Raw genomic sequence first — 24,062 nt, 5'->3', positions numbered from 1 at the left:
CAGGAGCCAATCGGAGGAAGCCGCCGACAGGAAACACTTCCTTCCGACCCCGGAAGTCCCACCCCGGAGGCAGCGACAGAACCAGTGAAAAACAGACGGGAAGCCCAGAACGCCGTGGGAGAATCGTGGCAGGACGCTCGGACTGGAGGAGAAGACGGAGACGAGGCGAAACTCGAAGAAGACGTGTGGTCAGAAGATTGGTGGAGTCCCTGAGGAGGTGGCTGAAGAGCGGCCGCAACTCAATCGGAGAGTTGCGGCGGACCCTGTGAGTACTAGTAACACCCCTGAGAGCGCGCTAGGTGCTCATTGTATATATAGTGTAAATTTCCCTCCCTCTCTTAGGCACGAACCACATAGGAACTCCTCCCTATCTTGCACTGTATAGTACCTGTAAAGCACTCGCACTGTGTGGAATCCCTCCCTTCACTCACGCCCTATCACTCTTGCTGTATATCCGTCCTTTATTCCTTCTCCCGACCCTCTTCTTCCTCTCCTCACTACCCGGTGTCGGTGAAAGGAAACTCACAGAGTTCCCTCCGGACTAACGGTACCTTCTTGTCTCTTGTTGCCCTCCGAGGTGCCTCCCCTACGCCGGACCCGACCAGACGGAACCCAGGAACCGTTCAAGACTTCCCCATCGGAGAAGAACCCGGAAGAGCCTTGGACATCATTATTACACCTCCTGTTCTTTTGACTCTGACAACTAAATAAAAACCGGCATAGCCCACTACATCCGGCCTCCTTGCCTGCTTTTCCAGCCCGCCGCGCACCCACCATCACAGTGGTGCATTAGGAAATTCGCCTTTGGATGTAGAGGCTTGGACCACCAAGCTCTCAGGGGTGGGGTGTTGGGAGAGGCAAGTGGGGACGCCCAGAGCTGGGCGGTGGTGTTGGGCAATCACCCTATCCACAGGAGCCCCTGTGTTAGGCCTGGACCAGGTGCCCAAAAGGATGTCCGTGAGGGCTTCATTAAACGGTAACAGGAGCTCCGAAGAGTGTGCTGCCGGTTGAAGCACCTCTGTCAGGAGGTTAGTCCTGACTGCTACCGTATGTAGCTCGAGGTTGAGCTCTTTGGCCGCCCTTCGCAACACCACGGCGTGAGACGCTCCCTCCTCCATAGCCACGGTAGGAGGAGCCAACATGCCAAGCTCTGGTGAGGTATCCAGACCACTGGCTTCCCCCAGTTCCTCTATCCAGTCCAGTTTGTGACCTAGCTGGTCAGTCAAAGGGTCTCCAGACCCCTCCCAGTCCTCCTCACCCTCCTCTAGTTGCCAATGTGGTCTCAAAGAGCCAGGGTAGAACAGGGGCACAAAAGTACCCGGTGACACCGGTCCGGCTCCGTGTCTATATCTAGATGGAGGCTGGGGTCAACGCCAGCTGGGGACACAATCAATCAGTCATTTGTTAAGCGCACTACAGATCCCACAAGGGTCTCAAGGTGCTGGAGGGCGGGGGGGGGGGGGGGGGGGAGGAGAGGGGAGGAGAGGCCGCTACTGTATCCTCCTGAAGGTCAGCAGTTCTTAGGTCTGTCCTAGGCTCAGTGGGAGGGTGTTCCATGTCTTTGCGGCGAGGTGGGAGAAGGGTCTCCCGCCGGTGGTTGTTCTTCTGATGCGCGGGACGGTGGCGAGTAAAAGGTCGGCGGAGCGGAGCTGGCGGTTGGGGGTGTAGAAGGAGAGCCGTCTGTTGAGGTAGGCTGGGCCGGTCTTGTGGAATGCCCTGTGTGCGTGGATGAGGAGCTTGAAGGATATCCTCTTGTGGACGGGGAGCCAGTGCAGGTTTCTCAGGTGGGGGGTGATGTGGCCGTGTCGTGGTACATCGAGGATCAGTCGTGTCGAGGCGTTTTGGATGGATTGTAGTCGATTGATGAGCTTGGTCGGGGCTCCTGCGTAGAGGGCGTTTCCGTAGTCAAGTCTGCTGCTGACGAGGGCCTGGGTGACTGACTGTCTTTCTTGTATCTGTCAGGAGCCATCTGTAGATCTTGCGAAGCATGCGGAGGGTGTTGAAGCAGGAGGAGGAGACGGCGTTGACTTGCTTGGTCATTGAGAGCGTTGAGTCGAGGATGATTCCCAGGTTGTGTGCGTGGTCAGTGGGGGTCGGGGCTGCCCCCAGTGCCGTTGGCCACCAGGAGTCGTCCCAGGCTGACTGGTTGGAGCCGAGGATGAGGATCTCTGTCTTGTCCGAGTTCAGCTTCAGACGGCTGATCTTCATCCAGTCGGCGACGGCCTTCATTCCTTCATGGAGGTTGGCTTTGGCTGTGATGGGGTCCGTGGTGAGGGAGAGGATCAGTTGAGTGTTGTTGGCGTAGGAGATTATGTTGACGTCTGCAGCCGACACAACCGGTGTCGGCTGCAGACGTGGTGCCGGTGGAATCTGCACCGGTCCGGATCCAGGCCTGGATCCAAGGGGGCCCTGTGCTGTCGGGGCCGAAGCCGCCGGCGTCATAGGCACAGGGCCCCCAGCCGAGTACACGGGACCAGAATGCACTCCGGCAGAGTTGGACTGCCCAAAGATGGCATGCATCACTTCGTAAAAGGTATGAAGCTGGGCAACGGTCGTTCTGGGTCATGGGAAGGGAGGGAAACTCTAAGTCGACCATTGGAGCTCCACACGCGGAGCCACGGGAGGGATCCCGCAGAGACTTCGGATTCATGGTCCGGCAGTCGGAGCATGACTTGGGGTCGTGGTCGCGCTCCAAGCAAAACAGGCACACGTGGTGCAGATCCGTCACCGATATCAGCTGGCTGCCAGAACCGTAAGCCTTAAAACCGGGCATCCCTGACGTGCACCAGGAGTCAAAGATTCAAAATCGACGTCTACCAAAGCCGGCAAAACGTCAGTCAAAAAGTGACTGGAGGTACCGCTCTCTCCGGATCTGCGCTGGCAGTGGTGGAAAAAGAAAGAACTGACGTCGGCATCTTAGTAGCTACCGCAACTTCATCCCGGCCACGACGACGCAAATGTCGAACGCGGACCCGACCGAGGACACCTTTCGACTCGCAGGGGTACTGCTGACGAAAAACTTTCCGGGTCCAGTCTGACAACTGGGGGTAATTCTAAAGTAAGGAATCTATAAATAACTGTTTCTTTCAGATACTATACACACTATGAGACCACCCTCAAGGTTGTAGTTGTCTTGTTTGCTTTTTCCTTCTCATTATCCCTTTCTTTTCTGCAGTAATATAAGCCTACTTTTCTGTATGGGACATGAAAATCCCAACACTTGATGTTTATATAATTGTAGACTACAAGTGGATTGTCATACTGTCGAAATGCTGTATAATGCACAAAACTGATGAATGAATGAAAAAGTGGTTAAAAACAAAAACTTCATTGGCTTTGTCAGCACTGCAGTATTGTTCTATGTAAAAAGGAATAAGCTGGGACAAGAAGTGTGGATTGGGATTTGATATTAAAGGGTGAAGAAAACTAATGACAGACTGAAATCCTCAGCTTTAACGAACAAAGTTTCCAGATTGCTGACAATTTTGCTTGAAATGTAGCAAAAACCCACCCTGTCATCTACGCACCGTATATCCATAGTGCAGATGTATTGAGGGTGTGTTATTCTGTGCCATAACATCCAGATGAAAACAGCTAAAACCTCACCATGGGCAAGCAAGAGGTGTAGGGAATAGGAAATGTGGAAGATGGAGGACTGGTTTCAGGTGACTGCTTCCTTGGCGGTTTTAGAGTCGGATTCCCACAGGTTGGCCTAGGAACAGTGGACTGATACCAAGTGGCAGAAGTACACCTGCTGCCCTGCACAGCTCTATGCAACAGTGTTGCAAAGGAAGTAGAAACTTATTTGTTTTAACAATTGTGTTTTCGTTTGAACGGTCAGAATCTTGCAAGATATTTCCATAAAAAGAAGCTACAAATTTGCAAGCTTGAGGAGTTTGCAAATCTGCATACCTCTAACAGAAATTACCCCAGATGTAGTCAAACATCAGTCTTGGGGCTCCACACCGTAACGGAGTGAACTGTTCAACACTGGAGTTGCAAACGCATCTGTGGGAGGTCGGCCACAAGTCTCCAACATTTCTTTTAGTGTGGCGAATAGAAAATCTTTCGCTCTGGAGGAAACTAAAGGAAATAGGGTAGCAAGTCTCACTTTTGAGGCTAATCGTATCCTTACATACAGCAACTTGGTGTAATGTTCAGATGGGGTGATAAAGGCCTGACCCGTAAGATCTCCACTAAGATTGGTTTAAAGCAGGGTTGTCTATTAGCTCCCCTCATGTTCTCACTCTATATAAGCGATCTACCACAGATTTTTCAAAAAGTAAATAATTTCCCTCCTAAAGTAGCTTTATAAAATATACATGTGCTGATGTATGCTGATGATGTGGTTCTTTTTGATCTTACCCCATTGGGCTTACAGAGAAATATAGATACCCTTACAAAATACTCAGAATCAAACCACTAAAGGTGAATATTTCTAAGACCAAGATAGTCCCATTTAGGGGTTGGAAACACCATATCCAATATAAATAGAAATTAGGCGATAAAATAATTGAGGTGACAAAAGCATATACATATCTCGAGAGGGTCTTTTCGCAAACCCTAGAAGTCCATTCCCACCTACATCAGATGAATCAAAAAGCAGTGGCACATACAAATTCATTAAGGAAATGTTACTCTTACTTTGGCAACAGGCACTTTCAAACTCTTTTAGAAGTTTATAGGGCAAAAATTCCTCCAACTATAACCTATGCTACATAGTATATCCCAATAGCTAGATGGAGTGTTCTGAATAATGCTGAAGGCAAATTACTACGGCAACTAATCCTATTGAGCCAGGCTGTCTCAGTACAGTTCATGCGCTTAGAACTCGCCATAGTAACTGCATTCTCAAAAGCTCGAGCCAATATTATCAAATGGGCTTTCAAACTATTACATGCAGAAGAAGGATTTTTAGGGGCCTCATTGAAATATGAAACTTGTATGTCAACTTTCTCATTATAAATCTCTCACCTCTACAACTGAGTTTAAGATCTCTCACAAATACGTAAGATTTACTTTGGAGCATAGTATCAGGGGATGTTTTATGCTGCGTTTAGGTATACTCCCTCTAAATGCTCATACAAGCACTTGGAATAACCAAGTTGAAGATAGCAGGGTTTGCGATCACTGCTATAATGGAACTCTGACTTCATACATGTCTTAAGTTTATGTTCCAATAAGGAGGTAGTTGAGGATAGAAATCGTTTTTTAGAACCTATTGTTTTTAGATAAAACCTCTCTATCACTGATATGATTGCTTTTTTTTAAAATGCCCACCAAATCAATGTTTGTCAAACTGTATAAGTGTATTAATTCTATTTAATTTATGTTCTAAAATGAGCTTTTTTAATGTGTATAGAAGATTTTTATATAAAGTGATGGAATTATGTATATTTGTTGATCTCGTAAGAGATCTAAAACAATAAAATTGAAAATAAAATGGTAAAACATTTCTTCACAACTGATGTAACCCATGAATATCTAGTGACCAGCTTGGCTACTGAAAGGAAAGACTCCCCCCCCTCCCTCCCCACTGTCAAAGTGTGCCTCCCTAATGCGGAGGATGGCAGTTGGACCACAGGTAAGATACAGAGGTCTTGCCCTCAGCTGAGGCAGAAGCAGCAGGCTCGTTCTGCTCATTGAAGCCTCTCCTCTTCGCCAATCTGCCTCTTTAAAAAGAGGAGACTCTGGCTAGAAGTCCTTTGACAGCTGGAACATAGGACGTTGTCTGGCTGATAACACCTTGATGGTAGTCAGTGACTGAACCAGGACCGTGCTCATTGCAAAACTGCTACAGAACCTCATCCATTGAGGAATAGAACACGTTCTTCCCATCAAAGGGAAGGCAGATTACTTTGCTGGGCCCCTGTTTTCAGGTCCCTGGACTTGAGCTAGTACAGCTGATGCATGGCTACTTGCGAGTTGATGATCTTGCCAGTCGTGCTGATTAAGTCCAGACATCAGTAGTATGTGCTCAAGAGCTTTGTTGCCTGGGTTGGCTATTAACCAATTCTCTTCCTTGGTATTGCCTGGAAACAAGGAAGAATAGCAGTCTAACGCATCCTTGGAGTCAGTGACCCTATATGGATATTATGGCAATGCCTTTTGCCTATTGTAGGTTAAGACTTCTTAGTACATACTTTTGTATGTCCCCAGACACTTAGACTCCTTATCCATGATGGGATACACAGCTTTGCCCTTCCTGATAGCCACCATCACTAGCACAGACGGAGCTGTGGGATTCCCAAACACAAAGAGAACCAGTCCTCCAGTGCCTGCTACTTTTTGTCTAAGCTTTTTGAGACGGCAGGCACAGCCCCCACCCCGCCAAAACAAAATCTACAGAGCCTGTTTGAGAACACCTGGACTTCCTTAGCCAGTGTTGGCTGTCAGTGGGAGATACTGCTGCCACCAACTACGAGACAGACCAACCCCGCATAAATGAGGGAATCTGGGCACTTTGTTAAAGCAGAAGGGGGCTTTAGCCCAGAGGCATTTGACCAGAGACTGCAAAAGCTGCACCGAGGGATACCTGGACCTGCACAATAGGCAGCAGTGCCTGCACCAGAGCTTTATTCAGATGAGAGGCAGGGCTTCCCTAGCCTCCACTCAGTACTCGCAGCATCCATGAAGGAGTCTGGGAGAAGAACCGAGGACAGCATAAAGGCAATTCTACATAGGCCTGGAGGGGGTGCAGCAACTGTTTGCCCTAATTCCTGAACTAATTTGTCTGCCACAGAGTCCACAATCCCCAAAGGAGGGACATCAACGAGACAATTGACTATTGACTTTGCCTTGAGGAGAGGATCACCAGTACAGGGTTGAACTTTGTCAGCGAAAGCAATCTTAAATCATGCACCTCAAGGAAGTTGACTGGCAGAGCAGGCGGCAGATCAAGTACTCCCTGGAAGGGTACGCCTCTGGAGCCTGGGTGAACTGGCAACAAGAAGTCATCAGCTGGATGTTCAGAGGCTTATCGGTGCCCTTCACTTTTTGTGAGTAGCAAAAGACACTGGCTGTATTTCAGCACTATGGTAAAGTATGCACCCTGCACAGAGGGTCTCCGCCTGATTACATAGCTCTCTCAGCCAATTCTACAGCACTGAATTCAGGTTCAGCCACAGGATGCAAAAGTAGTTTAGTAGAAGCAAAGATGTGGCTTTTTGGCCCCACCAAGTGGCAGCGGTACGCAGAGGTTGAGAATGCGATATAGAGCCAGGATTGAAGAGAATTTATCATGATTTGGTGCACTGTTGGGGAGCCGCACCAATCAAGGTGTATGTTTGAAACACTTCAGGATGGAGAGCTCTCTGAATATTTTCCACATTTTTCCTGGGCTGTTCGGAAAGACAGAGGAAGAGTGATTCCTACTGGTTACTAGAAAAGTATGTTGAACCTTGACATCCTAAACCAAAGTCATCTTGTCTGGTTGTTAGGCAATGCACAGCTCAACACAGAATGGAACTTGAGAAATGATTAAAACACACAATGGTTTGGCTGGGAGTGTATATATACTGCAATAGACCGGAAGATAGCTGCAGGTTTTTAAGCAAAGTGGACCTGGGGAACAATAGAAATTGCGTTTTTTTTGGCCACAGCAAGATGAAGACAACCTATACCGGAACCAACAATTAGACAAACATATAATCTGTCCACAACTGGCACCCTTCACTCGGTAGCGGCATCCCGATCCTTTACGCATATTCATACATTACAGCAGCAATCATGGATGAAGGAAAATAACAGTTATGATGAACTGCATGAATTTTACAAGGACGATAAAGGCAGACCCTCTCCTCTGCAGTGGTACAGAAAAATGCCCTGTACCCTTTGACCAGAATCCAACTGCCACGCAGGACAACCTTTGTATTGCTGGGAAGTGAAAAAAGTCTGCTATTCATGGGGAATCTCGAGTAGACTCAGATTGTCAAATTAACTGCTGAAAAGTACAGGGCATGTCGAAACAGTGAACTGAGAAGAGCAGCACATAGGTTCCAAACCATGGAGTCTTCTTTCTATACAATGCGTTGAATGGTTTTTAGATGCATTACATACAGCAACCCTTCGATGGGCGAAATATAGGAACAGGGCAGTCCCTGTCAACAGACTTAGGGTTGGTTCAAGCAGTAAATGATTGAACTATCTAGTGTGGTTCTTTTTATACATCATCTATCAGCAACAGTTATAATAGAGCCTACACCATTTGTTTGTACAGACCATAAGTGACACTTGGCATACAGTGGATCAACAGAGGACCAGGTGCAAACAAATCTTGACCTGCTTAGACCATGTGATGTATGATGCTGCCTTTTCCTGAGCATCCAAATCCAAAAACCCAGACAAGTAGAAAAATCAAATTAGAGGGACGCGGCCCTCCTACTTACATTGGCGCTGCCCGGTCTGGATTTGGGGGCGTTGACTGGCTGTACTTTTTTGCTTGGTGCCGGTTTTGCAACCTGAAAAGGATAGGCAATTTATTTCACTGTTCTTGGTGTAAACGGCTTTAAGCGCAGAGTGAAAATTAGAATAGGCAGAGTGTGCTGAAACTGTAAGAACGAGGCAGATTTCAGAAGAACGTGTTCTCATCCGATACCTAGAGAGGATTCAGCGACAGGGAAAGGTGAGAAGGGCCCATCATCCCTGTGAATAAGTGAGGACACGGAGAAAGGATGTAAAATAAGTGCTGAGAGCCAGAAAGTGCACAGGAACACACCTTAATGTGAGAAAATAAATATTCGCCAAGATGATGCAGTAAGAGTACAAAGTGTGCAGGAATCATCCTTTCCACCCGAAAAAAGAAAAACATATCTAGAAATGATTCAGGGAATCAGCATAGTGAGAACGAGATGCAGGACCCTCTCTTCTCTTCCCACAAAAAACACACAGACACCTAATGAAGGTGCAAGTATTGTGCACAGTGAGAATCTTCAAGACCCTTGCTTCATCACACACAAAGATACATCAAGACCTGTAAGATGAACGGATAATGTATGGTGAGAAGTGCCACAGGGACCCTTCTTATCTGCCCTTCAAAAATGGAGATGCATTAGGGTAGAGCAGTGTGAGAGAAAACCAATATTCCCTCATAAGATAAAGGTACAACTAGAAAGTATACACAGACAAAATACAAAATAAATGCCACACAGAACACAAATATAAAAAACAGATGTATATAAAGAAGAGACATAAGTTGCAGGTAAGAAAGGATTCAGAGGTAAGGGAAAAAATCCCTAGACAGGAGGTAGAAGCAAGATGCAAGCTATACTTGAAGGGAAGCAGTTATAAGATAAAATATAAGATGTGGGTATGGAGAAAAGACGTGGGATATCTAAGCAGAATGCAGAGTTAAGATAAAGGTGCACTTAGAGAGGATGCATAGATTTAAAAGGATCGATTATGATGGGAATCGACGACCTTGATTTCAAACTGCTGAAGGAAACAGCTGTGCCTAGACTGGAAGTATATTTGAGATACAGAGAAGATGAAGAAATTATATTTATGTACAGCTGGAGAGAGTGGAGAGGTGTAGGTCAAAAGGTAGAGTCGCTACTGCACAGGGTGCAGCAAAGAGACAGAGAATCCACATACAAAATCAGGCATACAGCATATGCAGGAATGGTTCAGGGAGGGAAGCAGTCACGAAGACTGCTTAAAAGTGAAACTGCAAACAGAATCTTCACGTAACCAATCAAAAAGACATTTTCGAACAAACTGCAGTTGGTCTGTGAACTCTTTTCCTCGGTCCACAATTTCCAGTCATTCTACAGGCATACGGGTCTTTCACCATGTGATAATTCACATCTCAAACAACCACCATCAGTTTAACATACTTATTTCAGTTTTGCAAGCAATAAATAGGCTCTTAAGAGATTCCCATATTAAGTGTTAGTAAGTCTACAGCAAAAATTAACAAACATTGGCAAAGCCATTAAGTCTGGAATCATGTCCTAAATCAAACGCAGGCACTCACAAATGCTGTTTAGCACATTAAAAACTGTCTCATTGTCTTTGCCAATGCTAGAGAAAAAGTAGCAACTAGGATTGCTTTTGTACAGAATACATATAGGAGAAAGAATTGAATGCAACAAACAGTGATGACTGAGTTTTCTTTTCAGATGTAAAATAACCCCTTATGTATTCTAATCAAAGCAATGGTACATCAGTCAAAACCAAGAGGAATGTGAGAGAGAAATGCTTTACTGGGTGGAGACAAAACTCAATTGTATGTATATTTTAAAGATTTGGTGACAATAGGTAACAGTTAAGTTCACTGTCAAGCAAGAACTAAAAAGGTTGAGTCAAAACAGATTTCAGATAATCTGAGGGGCTTGCGAATAATATTTATCCAATTGTGTGTGAGAAATGGGACAGTTCAGGTTAATTTTATGGTTGCAAAGAAAATAACAGATGTCATAGAATTAAGTCTGGGCAAAAGCATCTTACGGAAAAACTGGAAATCTTTATCCAAACCACAAATTGAAACATGGATATTTGAAATGTGTAGTATGGTCCAAAAGGAAATAGTCTTTAGACTCAAGTGCCTATACTTAATATCATAGGAAAGGAATTCCCACAAATTTAGAACTTTAATCTAAAATGTATTACTTTTAATCTATTATTATTTGATTTTGCAATGTTCTAAATATTTGTAATGATCTGTCAATTTGGTGCATGAAGAACTAGGACAGGGCTATATTTCAGATTGTATAGCAGTGGCCCCCATAATATGGAGGCTAAAAATAGGGTCTAGGCCCACACCATGCTTAAACCAAATTATTTTAGAAGATTGTATAAGGCTTGATAGGTCCGCATATATCCCCTGGTTAGGTTACATCTCACAACAACTAACGGAACTAGGGCGTCCTGAGCTTTTTAGGCACCCTAGACAGTTGCACCTTGGAGAGGTGAAAGATATTAAAAATCAATTTTTAACTAGGAAGAGGATGGAAAAGGAAAACAGCGAACTTAGCAAACCCATGATTAGACAATACATGATATTAAGCCCTGAAATTTTAGACCAACCTTTTTAGTTTCTTATCAAAAACTTGGATCGTCGTTTTCTTTTAATTAAATTTAGGTTTAATTTTACTCATTGGTATCTTTCAGTCCCCAAGGGTTTCTCCAAGACAGGGACCCTAAGGCCTTGCTCTTGTGATGATTTTTCGGACCAAGATTTGTTAAATTTTACGTTTTTCTGTGGCTTTTATAGTGATCTCCGGTCAAAATATATCCTACCCCTTTTAAAAAATTGCTACTTTGCACAAGTAACACATGCCTTGATATATTTGCAAATGTGGTCATCACCCTTGATATGTTATGGGGTTGCAAGTTTCTTAGCAGGGGCCCTACATACAAGGAAAATCTTTGATTAGCCATTGAACCGGGTCTGGTACTGTAATCTTGAAGGAAGCACTGCTTTTAATTTTATATCAGTACTGTATCAAACGCACATTGTTCAGGCTTAGGATGTTACTTTTATAATTTTCTTGCTGTATGACCTGTTGTGATATATTTGTGATTGCTGCCTCATCATCGATAGGTTAGGGAGTGGTGAGTCCCTCAGCATGGGTCTTATGCTGAAGGAAAATTTTGATTGGGCACTGAACCAGGTCCAGTAATTAAATCTTTAAGAAAGTACTGTTTTTAATTTTGTGTTGACATTGTATAATATGCATTTTGTCTAGGACTTGGAGATATTCTAGTTATGTCATGACAAACTAAACAAATAGAAGGGCGAAAAAATTGGTACACAGCTACTGTACATGAAATAGTAGCTTTGCCCTTTTTTATTATGAATCTGTAGAGTTTTATCGAGCTACTCTGTGTAAATGTACTTTTATCGCTATAATGTGGCCGAATAAAGTTTTATTGATTATGATTTGTCAATTTTTATTTTCGGTTTATACATTTTCTGGCACTTAAGATTCTGTTTGAGTGATATTTAAGTATTTTAGTTGTTATAATTCTATGGAATATTACTAATTGTTTAAACTTAATGAATAAATTACTTACTCTCAGTAATGATTTTTCAAAACTATATAACCAATAAAGTAACCACTTATCAGAGTGGGGAGGCAGGCAGGTTGGTCATGAATCTGTTGGTAGACAGAGCATCCATAATAAAGAGGGTTATATTTCTTGTGATTAATACTACTACTTGCATATTCTACACCCTAAGGATCGATAGCAAAGAAGTACCCCACGGATACAGAGGAGAAAGCAAATAGTCTATCTAACCCTAAGCACTGGCAGACAGGAAGCATATGCTGAAAGGCACACTAATCACGTTATATGACTAGCGACCCAAATAGCAGCAGTACCAAAACGAGGCAAAAGCCAAACACAAGTGACGCACCCCTGAACGCCACAGGACAACCATTACCGAAAGTAACAACAAAACAGGAAAAAGAATAAGACGCTTAATACCGCATGGTTAATGGTCCAGCAGACAATAACAGGTCAACGCCAGCAAACTAATGGGGAATTAAAAATTATCCAAAAGGAGGAAGACTGTCCCAGACTCCAAACCCCCTGCATCTTACAGAGGCAAGGGCAACATGAGCCATTCAAACGCAATCAATACTTCCAGCCAGACGGTAGGAGGGTGTCTTGAAATGATAGCAGCAACCATCAGTCACTCAACAACATCCCATATGTGTATGGACAAAGGGAAACAAAAAGTGAGATAAATCAATAGAATGGAAAGCAAGGGTATACTGCAGTTGCTCAAACAGCCAAGGAAAGTTCAAATGCCCACCATCTAGCAAAGGCAATTAACACAGAAATGAGAGATAAAGAATCAACACATTGCTGTCCAATCATGAACCAGCAGTACATCAGTCAAAGTCCGGATAAGAACACCACACCTCTAGAACAAGCACATATCACATAGCACATCGAACCATAAAGCGGTAACCTGTCCCCAAGCCAGAGAGCATTAAGAAAGACAGGCAAAGGAGCACAACAGATTCTCCAGAGGAAGCACCCTCAGGTTGAGAAGCATAGTGCCTAACTAATGGTACCCCATATCATTTCTTTAGTGGAGCGGCATCAATGTGGAGCCACCGGTGGCGGCTGGCACGGATCGAGGGGGGCAGGGCAGGGGGCCAGAATGGGAGGTTTCGGGGGGGGGGGTGTAAAAATAAAAAAATTAAAACTTACCTTATCGCCGCGTCTCTCCATCTCTCCTCTGCGTTGGACTCGGCCCAGAACAGGAAGCACCCAGGCTCCCCTGACCAATGCAGCGTTGAGAGTGGTCTGAGGGACGTGGTTTGATGCGCTCAGACAGGGAGTGGGGGCCAGGGACTGGGGGCCAGGGACTGGGGGCCGGGGACTGGGAGCCTGGGGCTGTTCTCCACCCAGGCTGTAACGCAGCCTGCGTTGAGTACATGCAAAGAGCGCATGACTGTTTGGCCAGCCCAAGAGGGCCAGCCAAACAGTCATCCCCACTTGGAGTGGCCAAACCACTCCTCCTCTATCCTGCCCTGAGAGCACAGTAGCCCCGCTCGCACAGCAGCAGGAAAAATTAAAGTGATTAATAACATAGGGTTATGATGTATTTTTCTTTTAGTTACACTGCTTAAAAGCAGTGGGGCAACACTCCTCCGCCTTAGCGGATGAGCTGCCACTGGGAGCCACATGGCAGCACCTACTGGCGTGCAGAGATACTGTTAAAAGTTTCCAGATCTAGTGGGACGCCTGGGGAATATTCAAAAGGTGAGGAATCTGCAGCTATTAGTCTATTTCAGAGACATACACCATGATAACAAGAGGGTCATACTACCTGATGAAAAAACCGTCTCCCCTCTCAACGTCTCAAACCACTAACAGTAGACTTCTGATGAAGCATACAAAGAGGGAGTACTGTTACCTTGTGATCTAAGGCAAACTCAAGATTAAAATAATGAGAATTAGGGTCACCAGGAGCCAGGAAATAATACTGTGGAATTCAACCACTGACAACACGGGCAGATCTATTCCAGATAAATTGTATGGATTCCAACATCACCTCATTAAAGGTCAGCAACAACAACGAGGAAGTAGCACAAGACCGGGGAAATTCCTTCAAGAAATGTGTTTTATTCTCCGTCCTGGCAAGTATACATTTCAAGACCTCAGCAGTATTACACAGAGTTCTATTAAACGAGGAAATACAAGGGAAGGCTTGTGGCCCATTAGAAATCAACATCAAAGTAAAATCCTCATCCACTGGCAGAAGGCCCAAAGCAGATCCTTAACATCATCCACTTCCGCACACACCTTCCTTGAAGCCATAATGGAGGAAACAGAGGACCCAGAAGGGTGAGCAAAATGGCTGGGACTCTAGGGTCGATATCACGAGGCACCAGGAGACAGCCTCATCAGGATCACCATAAAGCCTGGGTCATCGACAACAGACTAAACACCCAACTCTTGGGCATTGGTTCAGGGCACTGTGCCATCAACTGCAAGCTTTTACCTTTAATAAAATGGGGAAAAACACTTTCAAATGGCCTAAAGAGCACAGACCCATTTCAGTCTCTACACACTTGCTTATGATAACACATATCTACAAGACTACAGCAGCTCAGCTATTTCAAACTTTGTTACCCAACAACTCAAAGTGTTTTTCTAAAGGGCAAACACCCGCAACACATTTTAAGCCAGCTGTAAGTGGTTTTGCTGTATTATGAATGTTTTTATTTTTTATATTTTAAATTGCTATGATTAATTGTACTTTTATGGTTGTTTCTTTGTATAATAACCGAATAAAGTTATTGAACTGAACTGAAGTGGTTCACATTACTAACCGTCCACAAACCTTGCTTCAAGCCTGCACTCTCGAAATCAAATTCAAAATAGCAGAACTGCTGTACGAATAAGATAAAGCATTTAAAATTAAAAGTAAATCTCTTTGGGACAGGTGAGTGCACCCCTTTATAAAGGATGTGACTACTGAGGAAAACTGGAGGTTTCTCATGGTACATGTGTAATTAACCATATTTCTAGGAAGTTATCACAACATTAATAATAAAATGTATTAACTATATTGCAGTGGAACTGGCTAGGCTCATGAAAGTGACTTAATTCAATTTTATGTTTAATGTACGGATATTGTGGTTTTAATTTTAAGGTTCCCAGTCTCAGCTTATATAAAATATATATAGGTGTGTCTCTGGCATCCTGCCTCTTTAGTCTGTATTCACCAAGCATCATTCCAATCTTTTCGCATCTTTGAAGTTACTGGGGAGGTTAAGAGCATTAAAGAGGTAGTCCTTACACCAAATGTATCTCCCTTCATAATTGCCTAGAGTTTGACAAATTATTCTGCTCACTGGGTTCTTAATGGTGGTTTATGGTTGAGGTAACTGGGTGTTGATAGCAGTAGGACCACACGATGAAACACTATTCCAGCGGCATGTTTCATATAGCTTTCTTTACACTAGTGTGTTTTACTCCTGGAAACTCTGGAATAAGTCACATGTAGGTCAGAAGTAAATCCTTTGCACTGGAAAAATAAGCTTTGTGAATTGGGTCCTTGTCCCTTGTTCATTAAGAGTACACTGCTGAAGAACTTGTAGATCGCTGCCTTCACACCATCATCCCAGTTTCAGCAGCACCCAATATTATTTGCAGGTAGCCAAAAGCTGGACAAAGGCAGGTCAATGGAAAACCTCTGGTCAATTGCACACACAACTATAACTTATGCAGGCAGGCTGCAGGGGCAAACGAAATGCTGAACCAGAGCAGCTGAGCAAAAGAAACAGTACAACCTGATCTCTCTTCTCCACATAGGCTGAACTGCCAAAGCATTGCATATAGTTGGTCACCAACGAATAGGCAGAAAGATAAACGGTTTAAGCTTTACTATAATGCATGCACAAAAAGACACATGCAGGCAAGGTGAGCACAAGTGCAAGCAGACTAGGCAGCACACCTACAGGAATCCATACACACAGGCATAATGGCACTCATGCAGAATGACCAAAAGACAAAAGCACACATTTAGACTGATCAACAAACATATGAAGTTAACAGACATATGTGGGCAACACAGGCACCCAAACACACATATAGGCACCTATGTTCACCGACAACTGTAATAGGTAGTTTTCAGCCAACACTTAAAATTCTTATCAGTCCCTGGTGTGAGGCCAATGGGCAAACATCTTAACTAGTAATATTCGCTCTTTACTCCGAATCAAATACACTTTTGGTGCTGGAAAATGTGAGTATGATAATAAACTAGCATACCCAAGACACAAACTAATTGATTTATTTTGGCACCACTAAAAGTTGTGCCAGAGAGACCATTCTGAATATTTATTACCTTGTGCTTTTGATAAGCAAATTAGATGATGGATAGTCAAAACATTTCTCTCTTTGTGATGAAAAAGCAAGAAGAATACCATTTTCATTCTTCCCTTGGTACCTATTTGTTTGCGTTCTTTAGCAACTTCCCCCATAGGTTTTTTATGTCCTCCACTCTATGATGCTAGGCCGAATGGCAGAGAACACATGGAACATACCATGGTAACTGTAGGAAAGTAGGATCCCCTTTCATAGTTACCCCCACTTTTTGCCTGGTATCAGTGTTTTGACTGCAGTCTGCTGGGATCCTGCGAACAAGGACCCTGCGAACAAGGACCCCAGTAACAGTGCTCTCTCCCCTAAATTGGCTCTGGAAAGTACATTGGTACATCCACAATTGGCTATTGGTGTACCCTTATAAGTCCCTAGTATATGGTACTGAGTTACCCAGGGCCTATGTACACCAGGGTTCTCCCATGGGCTGCAGCATGTATTGTGTCATCAATGGGAGTCCACTTAATCTCTAGCTGCAGGCCTGCCATGGCATCTTGTGTGAGATGGTGCTTGCATTCTAACATATACAAGTTTCCTTATATCTGAGGTCACTGCACTTAAAACCTTTAAGTCACCGCTATAGTAGGCCTGGCAGTCTGGAGGGCATAGAGCTTCGTTACAAGTGTGAGGATGCCCCTGCATGAGCAGGACTTGGTCTGCAGCCATTTTAAGGTATAGAAAGGACATCAGTCATTACGACATGTCTAACTGTATAATTGCTACACCGAACCTGGCCATGTTTGATATGAAAAAAAGGTAAAAATATTTCATCACTTGAAAGGCTGATTTGAAACACCAAGTTCTCAGAAGAGAGTCTACTTGGTCATGGATGAACTCATGGGAAATGTACAGAGAACCAGAGATTAGCAGTTAATTTTCAAGGAATTATAATTTATATTTTGTGACAAAACCTCATCTGTTAAGAAATGTGTTTATTATGTGCAATTTAGTGTTAACATCGTCGTGGTTATGTTTTCATGTAGAGAGTATGGTGAATAGGAGGGTTGGGACTTGTTTTAAAAAAATTTTTTATTGGTTTTACTGTCCCATATAAGTTTCAAATGGTAAGGGGAGGTTTGAATAGAAAGATTACACCTAGGATGGTTTCACTGGGACCAGATTGCATTGTGCGCACTCTACGTTGGCTTTGCGAAGTGGGAGAGGTGAATATATTGCCGGTCACGGCATTTAGAGTTCCTAAGTTAAGTTTTACTTTAACACAAAAGATTTCTTTCAGATTAACACAGGGTAAACAGCTTTGCCTTTATTTATGTGTTTAAAATGTTTAATTATAATTTCAGGGGAGGTTCGTAGTGAAGACGAGTTGAGAAATAACAGGTGGAAATCTGTATGGACAATCACTGCTTGATGAATTTTAGTAATTATTTTTGATTAATTAGAGGGATTCTCAAAGGATAATACATATATACATGGGGTGAAGTAACAATTAATTTGTGTTTAATATAAGCTTGTGCAGAACACTGATGTTCACTTTTACATTACAGTCACCCCTGAGGAAGGGCTTACAAGCCCAAAATGCATTGGGTTAATATGAATGAGGCCACCCTGAATGAATTATGGACTCCTACGTGCTTTAGAACATAGCCATAGATGGGCAATTGTTTTGTATTTGAAAAAATTAGGAACCGTTCAGCCTTGTATGGGAATGGAAACAGAAAATCCTTATGAAAATGAATGGATTTAAATGTGATTAAACTGGATTGCTTCACAGAAACAATAGAGTCTTTGGAACATTTCATAATTCAGCTGTGCGACTTTAATTGGAGTGACATGACGCGCCATATATTTTGGAATCATGTTTGGTATCAAACATGTTGGAATCCTACCCCAACACTGATTAAGGTACTGGAAGTATGATCCCATGTACTGGGGGCTCCTTAGGCGACTCCCTCAGTACGCCCGGTAACAAGCCTTTTAGGGGTCAGCCAGCAAGTTAGTGCTGCTTACAACCACAGTCATTATTCTACCCTCCTGCTGCTGAGCAGAGCTTGAGGGGGGCGATAGAACAATAGGTTTCCTGAAACAGGGAGGTATAACCACCTCCCAGACAGGACCTAGGGTGCTGGGGTGGGGATGGTTTCCGTTGCCACCAGACTGCTTTGAAGGGCACATTTGGTGCCCTCCTTGCATACTCCAGTTTGAGTCAGTTCAGGGAGCTCTTAGCTCCCGTTCTGGCGTGAAAGTGGACAAATGGCAGGGAGTATCCTCCCCTCTGCCAGCCCCTCCTCTGGGAAGGACACCCTAGTCGTTCCAACCCTTTTCCTAGGATACTTAAGGCTCCCCTGTGGGTAGGTTCTCAGATCCGTCATGAAACAAGACTCACCTCTGAAACCAAGACAATCTTTGACCGTCTGGAAACTTGGACTTTGTTGGACTTCGACTGAAACCGAGACTGTGATGTATTCCTATAGGTTCTGAATCAATCCCCCTATTCCTGACCCTATTCTAGTTAAACAAACCAACAAGTTAACTAGCAATCAGCCCATGAGGCAGAAAATCCCCATGATGCAGATACCGTTATCTGACGCAGTCACACTACGGCACAGGAACGTGTTATCTGATTAGGTCATAACGCTTGCGATCTAATTAGACAAGCGATATTCCTCCAGCCCCTGATAAGGCATACGGAGTTCTCATAACAAATCAAACCTATGACAACCTGGGCAAAACCCTGCGGCCATTGTTTTGATTTCACCGAGAACTTCAGTAAAAGAATGTGCTAACGAGCAAGTCGTATGACATCCTTATTGACGTATCTATGTCCATCCTTACGTCAATCTCGGCACCTTAAAGGTATAAATATTACCGATCTTGCCCTATGCAAACACACGCGTGGTGACGAGACGGAGCAGCCATACTTGCTGAAGCGAAGAGCAGAGCAGACCCCGCTGGCGCAGCCCCGCCTTCCTGACGCGCTGAGAGAAGCTGCTTTCTCCTGCCGAGAATTCCAGCACCGGCGTTTCTGGGTAGCCCTTGCAGGCAGCCTGGAATATCGAGACCAGAGAGAGAGAGATACCATTCCTCATTCATCCTAACTTCCAGGTACAGAACTGAATAACCCCTCACAGAGAATTCTTAAGTTATTCACTTGGCAAAAACAAACTTAACTTAAACTGTAACTTTCTATTCCCGCCCTCGTATTAGACTTAGGTCAGGTACACGGGGTAGGCGTATCTAGAAACACCAGTTGAGTACGTTTAGTCAAATGTATATGTGTATGTAATATATTTTATTCATTTTAAAACATCTTATGGCTTAGAAACCATATCAATGTTTTTACAGTATTATTTTATACTATTGCTTATAATGTATGCACTTTACTTAACTATAAGTATTGCAATAATATCGATCCATTTCTCTTGTACGAGAAAAGAGACTGATCAATAAATAACACCTTTTTATTGAACACGCCCGTCTCTTCCTTTTCTCTACATTCTGATGAGACTAAGAATGCACGTACTGACTGAGTAAAATAATTTGCCTTTTGTTCACACGACTCTCGAGATATACTCTTGATTAGGGGAGAGCAAAGTTGTCATGTTCTATGGTTGTCAGAAACGAAATCCCTTCTTGTCTAATCAGGGGAGTTAATTCTTTCCTGAACATTCGAGAAAGTTTCTGGTGAACTCTGAGCTAAGCTGGCAAACCCAAAACTTTAAGTCTAGTATCGACAGTAGTAGACCTAGTTAACGTCTGGTCTAGGCCTTTACTGCTGTAGGTATTATTCCAATGCGCAGAGCCTATTGGGATGATAGGAACTACACTACAAGACTGCATCTAGGAACACTCATGGTGATCCTGGTTTCTCTTTTCTGCAAGTCTTCTGCTTTGTCTGTTTTGTGCCTGTGCTTCACCCAGGTTCTCCAGAAGACCTGTGGGCATCAAACACATCTCAAAAATTCTCTCTTGGAGTGAAGGCATCACTCACCTGAATCTGTAGGCATTGCAGCAAGCTGAAAGGTCTGCTGCTCCTGTCGTCCTACAGACTTCCTGAGGCCCAGAAACAGGTGGTGGTTCTGAAGATCTCTAGAGGCCTGACCAGTCTTCTCTGCAATTTTGAGAATATCTCTTGTCTGAGCCACTGGGACCAAACCCCTGTGCACTGCATCAACTTGCCGTTGCCAAGGCTTGTTGGCCCTGCACTCCAGAGATCTTCGGGCTACAGGAAGCTTCCGCCACCAGCACGTCATCCCTCGAAGATCAGCATCGTCAATGCATTCCTTGTATCGTGGGCCTCCATCTTTGGGGAGCTGCCGGACGTCCTCTAGGGACTCCTGTGTGTTTGGCCTCTGGGTCCTCTTGAGGGTTTTCCTTAACGTCAGTGGGCTTCCCTGCTTGCTCGGGGCGCCTGCTCCGACTCTCCTGCACTTGGTGAGTCCCTTGGACCTTGCTGGTCCCAACGTTTGCATCTTTTCACTATCCACACCAGTTGTGGCTACCAAGGCTAGTTAGTTTTTCCGCTTCACACCGGCCACCTAGACAAAGACATCTGATGTGGGACAGCTCGTGCACGGCTCCAGGTCTTCCTCAGTGCTGCCTGCTCCTCAAAGCTGCAGAGACAAGGTCATCGTCTTCACTCCTGAACCTCATTGTGCTTCTATACCTCAGAGTAACATAGACTCTGTACCCTCTGCTTGCAGGTTCTCCTCTTTAAGAATCCACCCATGGATTCCACCAGACTTCTTCACAGGCATTTTCTCCAAAGTCTTCCATTGTCGTATACGGCACCCAGCTCCCTCAGTGGAGTTAATCTGGTTTCTGGGGCAATCCAGGAGCAGGGTTGGCTGCCAACCTTCAAGTGTCCTTCTTTAAAACTGCAAATGCAACTTCTCCATTGACTTCCATTGGGCACACAGCTCTGTTTCCAGTCTGCACACAGTCTCCCTGGGATTCCTGGGTACTTACAATGGGTGTCTCTTTGGTCCTCCATCTCCTCTGAGTCTTCTGGTCCAAGTCCTGATCTGCCTTGCGGATCGCATTCCACTTTCTTAGTATACTTATATGATTGTTTTTAAGTATTATTTTGTGTACAGGGAATATCTCTGAGTGGGCGATATATCAATGTGTTCGTGATTGTGTTGTATAATAGATTTATTTTTATAAACACTGTGTGGTTTATTTATTTATTTTGAAGGTTTTATACTTTTTCATCATAATCTACACTGTTGATTAAATGTGGTAAAACAAGCTGCTACGCACCTTCAAGATAGGCCTGAAGCAGCTACCACTTTGAGAGCCTAAGGTTATCAAAGACCACTAAAAATCACCATAATCACCACACGTTCTTCCAAGTCCCTGGGTAAGGAAAATGTTACTTAATGTGTAGTGCTGTAGATTCACATGCTCTACAAACTCTTGCCATCTGGTGTAGGGCTCGAACATTTGCAAGTTGTTTTTCTTTGAAAAAGTCTTTTAAGTCACAAGGTACCTGGTGACTCCTCACTTAGCTGGCAATGCACATAGGCACACAACTCCATGTTAGATTGTTTTTGCACAGCAGGTGAAAGTAGAATGGAGTGGTGAGTAAACACAGTATGGAGCACATGAAAATTGCAAAAGGAAGCTAGTTTGTGTCTGAGAGGAAGGTGGGAGCATGTGAATCGACAGCACTATACACTAAGAACAGATGTTTACAGGGTAAGCAACATTTTCTGTTTGTACCATGTGTTGCTGTAGATACACATGCTCTGCACAGACAGTAAATCAGTAGGCCCCTACAAGTGGTGGCTAGAGTATGAATGATGCAGAGGTCTGGCTAGATCTTGAAGTCTGGCCAACAATAGCAATACAGTAATGCTTCATGAAGGTGTATGGGGATGACCAAGCGGAAGCAATACATGTCAATTAGGGGAATATTTCTCAAGACAGCCATGGTTGCTGCTAACTTTCGTGTACACAATCCTAATCAGAAAGGCCCCCGATCTGGACAGACATGCAGTGTTAAACAGGAGAGGACTCCTCATGGGTATAATGTCAAATCCTCCAAAAGTCTGCCACACAGCCCAAATTTTAAGAGTGTTTCTGTGGAAAACCTCAACACTCAAACCGGGATCTTCAGAGTCGCACAGTGATCATCCCACTTTGCCCATTTCTGGAAAGGTGGTCAGAGGATGCTTTTCCACTCCCTTGCCCCTCTCAGACACAAATAGGCCTATATATAAGAAAGCATTCTTATATCTATTTGAATCTTGGGGGTCAAAGCCTAAGGACCAACCCAGAACAACCCCCAGAAATGCCATCACTCTGCTCCAATATGGTCTTTTCACTGGGCAAGACCAAACAGAATGCAAAAGTTTGCATTGTCATGCCCACACCGCAAGAACCTTGATGAAGCGACCATACCAAAACATATGAACCAGGTGCGGAGAAATTAGACCCTATGTAGAAAGTGTAGTTAGATTAATCTAAACTTGTGTGACAATGAATAGAGTTCTGGGAGCCAACCTTCCATTTCTCCAGTCATTTTTTAACAGTTTCCCCAAGTCTACCCCCAAAAAACACTCGGAGTGAGTGATAAGCATAAGTATTTGGAGTGTTGTATACAAGGGAGGAATTTTTAAGGAAACATTGCTGTTGGGCCAATTTGCTCAGCCAGGTGAAGAGCCTCCAGGGGATTAAATTCAATTTGGTAAACTGGTCAAGAATATTATAGTCTCTGGTTTTACATTTATCATCAGGGATATACACCACCAGATATCTGTATCCCACATGTTCTAGCTGCAATGCGGAAGTCCACCTCAGGACCTGTGGTTCAGTGTGAAATGGATAGACCATAGACTTGTTTAGGTTGATCCTTAGACCGGCGTATTCACCAAATATATGTAACACATGGAGAACTCTGGCACCAGATTCCTGTGGATGATGAAGAAAGAAGAACAGATCATCTGCACAGAGAGATACTCTGTTGGAGACCCCGGGCACCTAGTCGAAATTCCTCACCTGAGCAACATGAAGCCACTCAGCAAAATATTCTATGGCCAGCATACGCACTAAGGGGGAAAGAGGGCAACCCTCTGTATAGGAAACTTATCAGAGACCTTATGGCCAATCCCAACCCTGGTCAAAAGGTCAGTATACAGGAAACTGACTTATTTGACAAAGACCACTCCAAAATTCAACTTACACAGTAGCTTGAAGATGTGCTCCCAGGATACAAAGCTTTTTTATTATGTCAATCATTAGCAGGGCCAATGGACTATGCAGCCTGTCCACTAATGCCAACGGGATCTGTAACCAGCGTATGCTGTGTCTGGTAAACCGCATAGACATTGACCCGCTCTGATCCAGTTGTACTAGAGATTCAATAAACGTTGCTAGGAGGGCCGCAATGAGCTTGGCGATGAGATTCGCCTCCACATTAATCAACGATATTGCATGGTACGAGCCACGAAGATCTAGTGGGGCACCCAGTTTGGGGATCACAATGTCTGCCAGACGTAGGTCTTCATCAAGCATCAATTTCACCACCGGGACAGTTGGTTTAGCTGTGCACTTAAACTCTACCTGGATTCCATTGAGCCTGTGCGTTTCCACCCCTTTAAGTTGTGGGATGGCTTCTGATAATTTCTCCTCAGAAATCTTACGCCTCCAATTAAGTGTGATGCCCTCGGGAGAACTGGGTTGGTAATGCCTAAACAAACTTGCTCATCACAGACGGCTGAAAGTGATCATAATTAGAATGCAGGAGTAATTAC

At 44.2% G+C, this 24,062-nt stretch overlaps 1 protein-coding gene across 31 annotated transcripts in view; it reads right to left on the bottom strand.

Annotated features, from left to right (window-relative positions):
* MAP4 (microtubule associated protein 4) overlaps window positions 1-24,062 on the bottom strand; it is a 1,839,191-nt gene that overhangs the window by 175,139 nt on the left and 1,639,990 nt on the right. For 27 of the 31 annotated variants that reach the window (XM_078662502.1, XM_078662520.1, XM_078662498.1 and 24 more), the window contains one exon: window positions 8,388-8,459. The exons of the other annotated variants lie outside the window; for them this stretch is intronic. In XM_078662502.1, coding sequence (XP_078518628.1) covers window positions 8,388-8,459 — 72 coding nt within the window. The remainder of the gene's footprint in view (window positions 1-8,387; window positions 8,460-24,062) is intronic. 31 annotated transcript variants of the gene reach the window in all.

The sequence above is a fragment of the Lissotriton helveticus genome, chromosome 10, assembly GCF_964261635.1.
Source record: "Lissotriton helveticus chromosome 10, aLisHel1.1, whole genome shotgun sequence".
Taxonomy (NCBI): domain Eukaryota; kingdom Metazoa; phylum Chordata; class Amphibia; order Caudata; family Salamandridae; genus Lissotriton; species Lissotriton helveticus.
Note: the sequence above shows the minus strand (reverse complement) of the source record. Positions and strands in the feature narration are given on the sequence as shown.